Source organism: Papio anubis, chromosome 12 (genome assembly GCF_008728515.1).
Source record: "Papio anubis isolate 15944 chromosome 12, Panubis1.0, whole genome shotgun sequence".
NCBI classification, from domain to species: Eukaryota; Metazoa; Chordata; class Mammalia; order Primates; family Cercopithecidae; genus Papio; species Papio anubis.
This window is the reverse complement of record NC_044987.1, coordinates 61281162-61294292: the sequence shown is the minus strand read 5'-3', so window position 1 is coordinate 61294292 and position 13131 is coordinate 61281162. Positions and strand designations below refer to the sequence as shown.

The 13131-nt window shown below is 44.4% G+C and overlaps 1 protein-coding gene across 5 annotated transcripts in view; it reads right to left on the bottom strand.

Moving 5' to 3' along the window:
* The window catches only part of FCHSD2 (FCH and double SH3 domains 2), a 309718-nt gene extending 297665 nt beyond the window's left edge, over window positions 1–12053 (bottom strand). For 3 of the 5 annotated variants that reach the window (XM_017948727.3, XM_017948728.3, XM_021926259.2), the window contains exons 1-2: window positions 11240–12053; window positions 9418–9515 (exon numbers count right to left, since the gene is read on the bottom strand). In XM_017948727.3, the coding sequence (XP_017804216.1) occupies window positions 9418–9515; window positions 11240–11260 (119 nt within the window). In that variant the 5' untranslated portion in view covers window positions 11261–12053. Of the gene's footprint in view, window positions 1–9417; window positions 9516–10604; window positions 10724–11239 lie in introns of those variants that run through there. The other 2 variants (XM_021926258.2, XM_017948729.3) reach the window with 2 other exon arrangements.
* Window positions 12054–13131: the final 1078 nt, after the last annotated feature.

Here is a 13131-nt window from a genome sequence, read left to right as displayed (position 1 = left end):
TAGTTAGCATCTCCTTCTTATTCTCCCCCAACATAACTGACAATAATATGGAAGTATATATTTAAACCTAAATTTTATTTAGTCATTTGAAGTTGCATATTACCTTTTATTAATTTTAAAATCAGGTAATTTTCCTTTTTTCTTCTCTCAAGGAAACATTATTTAAGTGTAGCCCTACTTGATCTTTTTTCTTGCAGCTCTCAGTTTTTGAAAAATTCTCCCTCTCAAGATTTACAACATTTTAAGTTCTAATTTGAAAGAATACTAATTGAGAAGCAATTATGATTGCTGAATGAATTTTTAAATACCAGAGTCCAGTACCTGATCTACTACTTCCAGTTTTCATCATATCTAAAACATCACTGAGGGCTGGGCATGGTGGCTCATGCCTGTAATCCCAGCACTTTGGGAGCTCAAGGCAGGCAGATCACTTGAAGCCAGGAGTTGGAGACCAGCCCTAACCATCATAGTGAAACCCCATCTCTATAAAAACTACAAAAATTAGGCCAGGCGACGTGGCTCATGCCTGTAATCCCAGCACTTTGGGAGGCCGAGGTGGGCGGATCACGAGGTCAGGAGATCGAGACCATCCTGGCTAACATGGTGAAATCCCGTCTCAACTAAAAATACAAAAAAAAAAAAATTAGCCAGGCATGGTGGCGGGCACCTGTAGTCCCAGCTACTCAAGAGGCTGAGGCAGGAGAATGGCGTGAACCCAGAAGGTGGACCTTGCAGTGAGCTGAGATAGTGCCACTGCACTCCAGCCTGGGCAACAGAGCGAGACTCCGTCTCAAAAAAAAAAAAAATTACCACAAAAATTATCTGGGCATGGTGGCACACAGCTGTAATCCCAGCTACTCAGGAGGGTGAGGCATAAGGATCGCTTGAGCCTGGAAGGCAGAGGTTGCAGTAAGCCAAGATCACACCACTGCACTCCAGTCTAGGCAACAAACCAAGACTGTGTCTCAAAAAAAAATAAAATTTTTGAATTTAAAAAATAAAAACACCATTAACTGCAAGACACATTATTTTATATTCTGCTAAGAAAAAATGCTGCCAATTAACACAATACCCTGTCACTTAGAATTTTTATTTATACTTATTAAAAGAGTTATTTTAAACTTATTTAGTCAGAGTTTAGCATATATTACTTCTATGCATAATAAAAAAAGATAAATGAAATAAACTAGTGCATAAATGGGTCATATTCAGAGTTGAACTCTTCTGAATCTTTTTTTTTTAATCAGTCATTGATATCCATATTTTTCCACAAATTACAATCCTCCATGCTATCAAAAAAGCCCAGGTGATCCAACATTTGTATTCCAACCATTGTCTCTGGGATTTTCTTACAAGCCTGCTGATACCCATCCCACAAGTTCCATGCATGAAGAGGCAATGACAACTGCATCACAGCCTAAAAGAACCATAAGATGCATCTTGATTTCAGAAATGTAAGAATGTAAAAGAATGTGCTTCTTATAATTCATGAAACAGAATAACTTCCTTTAGTACCTTGAGTAAGACAAAATTTTTCCTGGACTTCAGTTTTCCACTAATAACAGTAGCTACCAATGCTAAATACCTACCATTCTTAGCATTTCACCTGTCTCATTTTACTTCACAGAAAAGCAAAAAGGTCAATATTAATCTTGTTTCACACATATAAAATACTGAAGCTCAGAAAAGCTAAGCCACTTGTCCAAGATTACTCAGCTAATAAGCAGCAGAGCTGGGTTTCAATCTATGGCCTACCTTCGAAGTTCTTATTCTTTCCGTTACCAGTGGTTCTCAAAATTAAGTGCACATAAAAAACTCAGGTGAGGACCGGCACTGTGGCTCATGCCTGTAATCCCAGCACTCTGGCAGGCTGAGACAGGTGGATTGCTTGAGCCCGGGAGTTTGAGACCAGCCTGGGCAACATGGCAAAACTCATCTCTACAAAAAAAAAAAAAATACAAAAATTGGCTGGGCATGGTGGTGTGCACCTGTAGCCCTAGCTACTCCAGAGGCTGGGTCAGAGGATTGCTTGATCCCAGAAGGTGGAGATTGCAGTGAGCCATGATCATGCCCCTGCACTCCAGTCTGGGTGACAGAATGAAACTGCATCAGAAAAAAAAAAAAAGAAACTCAGGTGATTCTTCCATAGAATGGGAAAAAAAATACTGCATATATTTGCCAATCATATATTTGCAAATCTGGTAAGTTATAAAGAACTCTTAAAATTCAATAAAAACAATTTTTTTAATGGGCAAAGCATCTGAATAGACATTTCTTCAAAGAAAATATACAAACAGCCAATAAGCATATGAAAAAATGCTCACCATCACAAGCTGTTGGAAAAATGCTAGTCAAAGCCACTTACAATATCACTTCACATCCACTAGAATGCCTATAATCAAAAAGACAGACAATAACATGCACTGGCCATGATGTGGAGAAATAGGAACCATCATGTATTATTGCTGGTGGGAATATAAAATGGAGCAGCTGTCTTTTGGAAGACAGTTTGAAAGTTCCTCAAAAAGTTAAACAGAGTTATCATATGACCCAGACATTCCATTTTTAGGTATATATCCAAGAGAAAAACATATATCCATACAAAAACTTGTACATGAATGTTCACAGCAGCATTATTAATAATAGTAAAAAGTAGAAACAACTCAAATCTCTGTCAACTGATGAAGGGATTAATAAAATGTGTCATATCCATACAATGGGATATTATTTGGCAATAAAAAGGAATGAAGTAATGATACTACAACCTGACGAATCTTGAAAACATTATGCCAGGCTGGGCGTGGTGGCTCACGCCTGTAATCCCAGCACTTTGGGAGGCCAAGGCAGGTGGATCACTTGAGGTCAAAAGATGGCAAAACCCCATCTCTACTAAACCTCACTGAGGTTTTGAGATGGCAAAACCCCATCTCTACTAAAAATACAAAAATCAGCTGGGCATAGTGGCAGGTACCTGTAAACCCAGCTACTCAGGAGGCTGAGACAGGAGAACTGCATGAACCCGGGAGGTGGAGGCTGTAGTGAGCCGGGATTGGGCCACTGTACTCCAGTCTGAGTGACACAGAGAAACTCTGTCTCAAAGAAAAGAAAAAAAAAAAAAAAAAAAAAAGGACCCATTATGCCAAAATAAGCCAGTCACAAGAAACTACAATGTTACAGAATTCCATTTATATAGATTCCATTTCTGTGGAGACAGAAAGTAGATAAGTGGTTGCTTAAGGCTGGAGAGGGTGATGGGGAGAAACTGCTAACGGGTACCAAGTTTCTTTTAGGGGGAACTAAAACATTTTAAATTGGCGTGATGATTGTACAACCCTATGGAAAAAAAAAAAAAAAAAAAAAACGTTGAATGGTATACTTTAAATGGGATATGTAATCATATACGATATGCAGTCGCATCATGTAACTTACATGGTATATACATTGTATATAAATAAAGCCTTTAAAAAAAAAAAAAACTCTAGACCAGATTAGATTACCTCTAAGATCTCTTTCTAGATAACAACAGTCTCTGAGACACTGAAAAAGGGTCTCAGCATCACGCACAGTGGCTCGTACCTGTAACCCAACACTTTGGGAGGTCAAGGTGGGAGGATCACTTGAGCCCAGGAGTTCAAGACCAGTTCGGGCAACATAGTGAAACCCTGTCTCTACAAAAAATACAAAATTAGCCAGGCATGGTGGTACATGCCTGTGGTTCCAGCTACTCAGGAGGCTGAGGTAGAAGGATCACTTAAGTCTGGGAGATCGATACTGCAGGGAGCCATGATCACACCACTGTCCTCCAGCTTGGGTGACAGAATGAGAACCTGTCTCAAAAAAAAAAAGTCTCAGAACATCCATAAACAGACCACGGAATCCAATCTCCCGTGACTCCTGGGAATCTACAGTTCAGAGAAAGTAACACACAGTACAGTAATTCCTCATTTGAGGTCTCTAGACCACCAGATGTCTGCAAAGGCAGGACAGGTGCTTCTTGAGCCAGTTTCAATTCTTTAGAACATCTATAAGAAATCACATATTCAGCCTTCTCTGGGGTAAAGTTTTCTAAGTGTCTTTGACTTTGGCTAAACTCACATTAACGGTTTGAAAATAGTGATTTAGAGCTGACTGACAGCTCAATGTATAAAAAAATAAGAAAACAAATTGTTCCCTGATAATATACTGTTTTTTGGGGGGAGGGTTGTTTTTTGGTTTTTGAGTTTTTTTGAGACAGAGTCTAGCTCTGTCGCTCAGGATGGAGTGTTGTGGCACTATCTCAGCTCACTGCAACCTCCACGTCCCAGGTTCAAGTGATTCTCCTGCCTCAGCCTCCCAAGTAGCTAGAGTAGCTAGGATTATAGGTGTGTGCCACCATGCCCAGCTAATTTTTGTATTTTTAGTAGAGACAGGGTTTCACCATGTTGGCCAGGCTGGTCTCAAACCCCTGACCTCAAGTGATCCACCCGCCTCGGCCTCCCAAAGTGCTGGGATTACAGGTATGAGCCACCGCACCCCGACTCCTGATAATATATTACACTTTTTGATAGGCAAAATATTTTTTACAACTGGACTCATGATAAGTTCCTTGGTTAAAAGCTTGGGAAACACAGATACATGGGACAGTACGGTAGTATGGAAATCAGGACAAATAGCTTAGAGTCCTCACAAATATAATTCACTTCATTTCACTGTGCCTCAGTTTCCACTTTCACCTATAAAATGAACATACATATTATTCACCTGACTAAAATTCAATAATTTTTCCATATTATAGACCTCCTTAAAATGTCTTCTAAGAAGGTAGTTCTTTATATTCTGGGTCACTGCAAAAAATTTTCTTAACTGACTCTACTCAGCACAGCATAGGATAAACAATCCTAAGAAGAAAAGTACACAGACTCTAGTATGTAGAAACTTATTGTAAGCGGTCTTAAAAAGCAAAGAGAAAAATATATAATAATAAACTAAAAAGAAAGTAGACTACTTGTCTACTGCTGATAGCAAAAGTCAACAGAAAACACATCAGTATAAAACCTCCCCAAAGCATGGAATGTCCCGATTAACAAGAAATTAGTTGTCTTTTCATCTCACACTTCATTCCCAAAATACTAGCTTCCAAATGCCATCCGCAGAACAAATGAACTGAAGAAGGGGAGGAGAACAAAGGAGAAAAACTGTATCATAATTGGTCTCCTCCCCTCGAAATTCCAGAAGATAAGAACTGGGGACCGTGGGGGTGGGTTGCAGCAGTAGTGGCTCACTTCTGTAATCCCAGCACTTTGGGAGGCTGAGGTGGGAGAATCACTTGAGCCCAGGAGTTCAAGACCAGCATGGGCAACAAACAAACCCTGTCTCTACAAAGTTTTTAAAATAAGCCAGTTGTGACGGCACATGCCTATAGTCCTAGGTACTCAGGAGGCTAAGGCAGGAGGATCGCCTGAACCCAGGAGGACAAGGACATAGTGAGCTAAGATCACACCACTGCATTCCAGCCTGGGCAACAGAGCAAGACTCTTGTCTCTTAAGAAAAAAAAAAAAATGAAAGAAAGAAAGAAGAAGGGACGTAAGGGGGAAGAAATAGATAAAATTCAGTATAAAATTCTATTTACAGTCTAATATGCTGTGTATTTTTTTTTTAACTTTTTTCAATGTCATAAAAACTTTTGACATTTTCTCAGGCTGAGCACAGTGGCTTGACAGTAGGATTACTTGAGCCCAGAAGTTCAAGACCAGTCTGAGTAACATGGTGAGACCTCATCTCTACAAAAAATACAAAAATTAGCCGCACACCTGGAGTCTCAGCTACCCTGGAGGATGAGATGGGAGGATCGCTTGAGCTTGGGAGGAGAGGTTGCAGTAAGCAGAGATCACACCACTGCATTCCAGCTTAGGCAACAGAGTAAGACTCTGCCTCAAATTAAATATATGTGTGTATATATATATATGTGTGTGTGTGTGTGTGTGTGTATATCTACTACTAATTTCTTTAAGAATAAAAAGCTATTGGTACATTTCTGAGTGAATTCATACTAACTTAAATTGAGCATAAAACTGGCAAGAGGCACTGGTGAGAAGGAGCACTAATCTCAAAAGAGGAAAAGCAAGCAAGATCCTTTACAACTTAATTCATATAAAAACCCAAGTTGGGGCCGGGCGCAGTGGCTCATGCCTGTAATCCGAGCATTTTGGGAGGTCGAGGCGGGAGGATCACTTAGGTCAGGAGTTCAAAAGCAGCCTGGCCAACATGGTGAGACTCAGCCTCTACTAACAATACAAAAAAATTAGCCAGGTGTGGTGGCAGCTACTAGGGAGGCTGAGGCAGGTGGATTGCTTGAACCCAGGAGGCAGAGGTTGCAGTGAGCTGAGATTGCACCACTGCACTCCAGCCTGGCCAACAGAGCAAGACTTCGTCTCAAAAACAAACAAAAAACACCCAAGTTCAGAGATTTCCAATGAACTTTTAAAAAATCATTCCACTTGCTAGAGCAGACAAGAGAAGCCAGATCACCTCCTTCCTTAGGCAACTGAAGTTATCATGAATACCAAGAGAAGGCGAAAGTTTCAACTTTTTCAATATTGTCTTTGAAAAAAAAAAAAAAGCAAATCAGAAACCTAAACCCTTGTTTTAGTAGGTAATACAGTATCCTATTCACAACTCTATGGGAATGAAAGGATTCATTCCATTAAGTTAATACAGATAGAAGAACATACTAACTCCTTCAAACAAATAACCTGTTAATCCTTGGAGCACCAACAATCTCTGCCTTTACATATTATATACTCTACAACAAACAGGATAGTGTATTTAAAGTGATCACATGAACCAAAGTATATAACACAAGCTCAACAGAGGCCCCCATAGCCCCCTACAGAGTGTATACAGTATCTCACCCAAGAAAAAATAAGATACATTTAAATATGGCCAGTCACATTCATTTGACAAGGGTATAAAGATACAAAAATGAGTAATAGCCCATAACTTCAAAGACTTCACCTGAGGGAGGATGCCAGAAGCATGAGCAAAAATCAAAATCCTTTGAGATCACAGAGAACAAGGAACTTGCAGTTATTGGTAATCAAGAATTTGTCAGGTGAAAAAGTGGGAGGAAAGGTACCAACAGGCAGACAACAGCATACACAGAGGTATGAATGTAGACTGCACAATTAGACAACCTGATGTCCCGAGCGACCAGAGCTGGGGGAAGAAAGAGGAAGGATGCATGGGCATGAAATGGTAGCAACCAAGCCAGGAAAGGAAGCTTGCAGCTGGGTTGCAGAGAACTATATATACTATGACAAGGTGTTTGGCCTTTATCTAGAAGGCCACAGAGGAGTGATCTATAATAATGTTTTTAGAAAGCTAACTGGTGGTAATGTGGAAGAAATATTTAAAAGGAGAGATGGGAGATGGAAGATATAAGGACACCACTACAATAATTAGGATACTAGTATAATGCAAGCCAAATGTGATAGATCAGCAATAATACAAACTAAGCAACAGGAACAGGAGCAAGAGACTATATCAACTTAGCTTAGATGTGTGCCATATTTCACATGCATTGTGATTTGATCTATACAACCTTGGGGAACAGAGGCCATTACTGCCCCTTTTTACAAATGAGAAAAATTAAGTTTATAAAGATTAATTCATTTTCCACAAGTCAGCACAGATATCAGGACACAAACTCAGGACTGTCTGACTGCAGTGTCCATATTCTTTACCATAAGCTCCTGCACCAAGCTACAGACAGTAGGGGAAAAATGCAGACAAAATGCAATCAAGAAGTCTTTAGAAGACACAATCAACAGGAATTATTACAACCACTGACCACCGATAACCCCACACGGGATCTTCACTTACACACTAATTCTGCCTTCCTGAACTGCTTCTGAAAATTTATTACTTTCTTCATCTAGAGATTTCTTAGTTTGCTTAATAAGTTAAAAACCTTAAACTTTTAACCACATCAAGAGTTTCAGATATCTCACACAGGAATTTTTTTTTTTTTTTTCTTTTGAGACAGGGTCTCACTCTGTTGCCCAGGCTGGAGTGCAGTGGTGCCATCTCGGCTCACTGCAACCTCTACCTACTGGGTTCAAGCAATTCTTCTGCCTCAGCCTCCCGAGTAGCTACGACTACAGGCGCATGCCACCATGCCTGGCTAATTTTTGTATTTTTAGTAGAGACAGTGTTTCACCATGTTGGCCAGACTGGTCTCAAACTCCAGACCTCAGGTCATCTGCCTACCTCAGCCTGCCAAAGTGCTGGGATTACAGGTGTGAGCCACCACGCATGGCCTCGCATAGGAATTTTTAAGTCTAAATATTTTCTTATGGTTATAACAAGGAGGGAAAGACAAATATAGAATTAAAATTGTAATTTTCAGTCAGAAAACAACAATCTTGATAAATCCAGATTGGATGAGAATAGATTTATATGCCTTAGTCAGAAACCCTAATGACACGTATACAACAGAAATGCTTATAGTGCCTAAATATAGGAGAGGAAAAAAAGGAAATTCTTAAAACTAAAATCTTTGGGCTACAAACAGCAATTCAAACACACAATTTTATAATAACACCATCGAGTTAATATTTTTCATGAAACCAACATGAAGTGTACTACCAGAAAACTAGGTAACTGATAAGGCTTACAGACCCAATTCCAATTTGATAAATGTATTACAAAAGGGAAATAAGAATTGCAGCCACTCTTGTTTCACCATGCAAATCATCTCCCATTCTAGACAAAAATCTTTGTTGAACTGTCAGTCTATATTAAAAGACTGTTAAATAAGTGGTATTTCTTTCATTAAAATAAGTCATCCATCCCTCTAGGAAGAAAGATACTGATTTTCACAATATTAGCGAGATGTCTTAGCTATTCAAAGTTATCTTGACTATGAATATGAGTAACCTCAATAATAAAATAAAATATGATAAACACACTTCTCACTAAATTTGGCACTCAAAGACAAAGTTGTATTTGTCATGTTTTAACCCAGTGAGAGCATATAATCATCTGGGGTTGACTGGCTCACCCCCAGATATTAACCATTAACCACAAGTGTTGGTTTAAAAATCTAACTGTGTAAAACTGTTAAGGTCAATAAAATGATTGTTACAGTTCCATGGAAAGATTATTTAAACAAGAATCTTTAATTATTATAATTTGACTAATAAGACTTTTAAGGTCCTTTTTTCCAAATACTATGTGTGCATTATAGGTCCCCTACTGAAGGAAAAAGTTTGTATTGTGTTAGTTCCAGTTCTAATTTCCAGCTGAGTCAAAGTTCTAACAGCCTTAAAGCAGGAAATCCAAAAGGAAATTCCATCATCAGTTCCTGGGGCTTGGTAACTCAAAGCTTCTTTGAAACAGAGAAATAGAAGTCCTTGAACTATTTACTATAGCCTTACCTCATATCTTCAAGCAAATCACATTCTGCTTGATGTTTGGCTTGAAGTTTTGTCATCTGCTCAACTTGAATGTTTTTCAGTTCTTGGGTAACTTTCACCTAAAATACACCATATATTTATGAAGGTCTTTTTACAAATTTAACCCAAAAAAATTGCTTAAGGAAAATACATCTGTCAGAATATGTCTCTTGCTCGCCTCTCCCCTGAAGGCCATAAATCCATTATTCGCCATCTAGTTTTACTTACTGAAGATACTTACTTAATGAAAAATTAAAGCCAAATAGCCTGAACAGAGGTTTAATGAAAATACACGACTATAAATATTATAAACTAAAGACATGCAAAATAAACTGCCAGTCATTCCATTTCATACACAAGCTCAATCCATGTCTAGGTCTTCCTAGAGTTTTAAAAGAGGCTGTCTTCTATTTCTAAAAAAGATTCAAAGACTTTAACCACCAGGAGAGGCGAGCAGAGTGTGGATGGGGGCTGGGAGCCTAAGAGTGCCTGATACCCAATGACCAATATTTACACAATCATGATAATATGCATGAATCAACTACATAAATTACTCCATAATGGCTGCGAAAAAGCACACTGTCTCAGAATGATGCCCTCGACTTGCTGACAGCGCATCAAATCACAATCTCTTTCTCACAAAGGAGAAAGCTAAAGTGACCTTCCAGCATATGCAGTGCTTTTAAACTACCCCGGCAAGCCGATCCCGGTAGAGGCTCCACTTCAAACAGCGAGAACAGCAAATGCCTGCTGGCCAGAGAGCCTCGCCCGCCAGGCCGGGCCCCAGGGTGCGAAGTTACGGTGGGTCTGGAATCTCGGCCTTAGGAGTGGGACCACTCGGAGGGGTGGGGGTACATGTTCGAAAGAAAATGACTCACTTAAATGGAGAAACCCGGATTAGGAAAGAGAGAAAGCAGAGGCAGCAGACACGGGTGAGTTAGGCGTTAGGCAAATGTTTGCCTACGAGGGGAGGACAGAATGGCCTCATCCACCCAGTGCCCAGAGTAGACATTCAGTATCTATCTGTAGGATTAGAAAGACAAGGACACAGCCTCGACCCCTGGGAAAGCTGGGGAAGGGCGCAGCGGGGAGGCTGATGACAAGCAGGGTGCATCCGTCACTCCCACCCTGGTCATCCAACCCCGGATCGCAGTGCACACGCCACGCACCTCCCGGGCCCGGTCCTCGCTTTTCAGAAGACAGCACTACAACCTCCTCGCCCCTCAGTCGGGAGCGAGGCAGGACCCGTCAATCCTTAATTTATTTTCCCTTGGGGTGGGGAGGCGGTGACTATTCCAACTTCTTTTCGGCCGCCCCGTGGGAAAAGCAGGCCAAACCCTAAGGCTAGGCTAGAAACAAATCCCCCGCAAATTTGCAAACGGGCGGGGCTGGCGACAAGCGGCTGGAGGGCTCAAAGCTGGTGCAGACTAAACAATCACACACGCACAAGGCTCTGCAAAGCTGCCGGGGCGTCCCTGCCTCCCCCTCGGTGCAGCCCGGAGAATGCACTTTGCAGCGGGCAGCATTGCCATGCGCGCGCACACACACAAATGCACACCCGAAACTCTTGTGAAATGTCTGGGGGTCTCCTGCGTAGAAAAGGGACGAGCCCCGGCGGCCCCTCTGTCGGAAAGGCAACTCACGAGCACGCCCCCCACCTGGAGCCTGCAGCAAGTCGGTGACAAGCCTAAGGCGAGGGCGGTCACGGCCCCTTGCGGGAGGGGGAGGGGGCGCAGCGGTCGCCCCAGCCGCGTTCCCCGTACGCATCCCTCCGAACCCCAAAGCCCACCAACTGCACCCTTACCTTCCTCGGCGGCGGCTGCATGATGCTGAAGGGACATCAATCCTCCCCGACGGCAGCCTTAGCAAGGACCAGGAGGAGGAGGGCCGGAGAGGAGGGGACGGCCCAGCTAGCGCGCGCGTGTGTGAAAGGAGAGCCTAAGAAGCAGGACTTGCCCCGAAGGGAGCAGGCCGGCGGGCGGCAGGAGGACCCCAGCCAGAGAGCGAGTGCGAGGAAAAGGGGGAGGAGCGCCGGGAAGGCTTGGGGCCCGGGCGGCCCGGGGGTGTGTGAGGAAGGAGGCGGAGACGGCGAAGGGGCGGGGGCCCCGGGAGCGGGGTCGCGAGGGTCTCCACCGGCCGGGCGGCGGGTGAGCCGCAGCAGAATTGTCCGCGCTCCCCGTCCGCCGCCTGCTGGGCCGCTCCCGGCGGACGCAGCGGCCCCCACCCCACCCACTCAGGCGGCCCGGCCCTCGCTGGGCCTAACGCCCCCGCCCGCCCGGGAGGAGGAAGGTGGTGCCGCGCTCCCGGCTAGGGCTCCACCACTCAGGCCGCGGGAATTTCCGGCCTCGCCGCGCGACGCAGCGCCCCGCTCCGGCTGCTGAGGGAACCGCTCCGTCCAGAGCGGGGTTCGAGGGGCCGGTCCGCGCTGCCGGTAGGGAGCGAGGCCACGGCACAGGGCGTCGTACCGCGGCAGGGGAAGGGGGGAGCTAACGGATTGGTCGGCGGGTGGGAAGTGTAGAAACGCCAGCGCCAGGCGAAAATCCCCCTTTTCTCTCCGACAGTGGCACGTTCCAGACGCCTCCTGGCTTCCCTCCCCCACGCTGAGAGCCAGCCGGGGGCTTCCCGCGCGCTTTCCCGCCAGCTCGCCCCGGCGCGCGTCTCCGCTCGGGGGCGCGCACGTGGGCGGGAGAGGGCTCCGCGCCGACGCACGCGCAGAGGCCGCCCCCGTCTCCTGCCCGCCTTTGCGGCTGCAGTGTGTTTGTGTATGTGTCGGGGGGCGGGGGGCGACGCTCACAGGGAAATGTTTGCAGTGGGGAGGGGGTCAGCATCCCTGTGGGATACAGAATTCTGGCGTTTGCTTCCTCTCAGCCCCTCAACACCCCACTCTCCCTACCAGCTAGATGTGCGCAAGAGGGACGAGCAAGGACAAGTCGCTTTGCGGCTGGCCGCAGGTGCCAGGCCATTGCGATTGTAGGGCGGAAAGGCAATTGCTCTGCAAAGGAAACGGCGGCACTCTACTGCAGGGCATTGAAGTCAAAGATCACTGACTCTGCGCTGAGAGGGAGCCGAGAGAACGTTAAGGCCGAGGCCCCCATTTCACAGACTGGGAGGCAAGTGCCCATAGAGGGAAGCCTTTCTGAAGGTTACACAGCAGGACTAGAATCTCTGCGTCAGGAAGGGTTCTATGGGTTATTTTAAAAAAGAAACAGGTGCAGGATAATAGGCACGAGGAAAAGTAGAGGAGGCAGGAGAGGCCATAGAGGAAGCCCTTGTCTGGGAGTCAGGATCTGTGGGTGCCAGTCCACTTTGCCTACCCCTAACAGGCTAGGTGAGCTCGGGCTTCCTTATCTGCCAGTGAGGGTGCTTATCTAAGCAGTGCACCCCACCACCACCCATGAACCTTCCTGCTCTGTTCAGACCATCTACAGGGAGGGTTATCGGCCTCCCTTGGGGTCCTCAGAAAAGGAATACCTCTTCCCCATGCCCAGGGAGTTTTTTTGAGTCACGGGGCTGTGTGGAGGCTGAGCTGGATTACTCCACCGTTTTTTCAGAAGTTGAGATCCCAGACAGCTGTTCTCAGAAGTGCAGTTAGGCCTAAGAGGAAGGTGAATGAGGCCTGGAGAGACAAGTAACTTCCCAGGTGACCACATGGCCAGAAATTGAAAAGGTGGAACTTAAACCCAGGTTGTTTACATT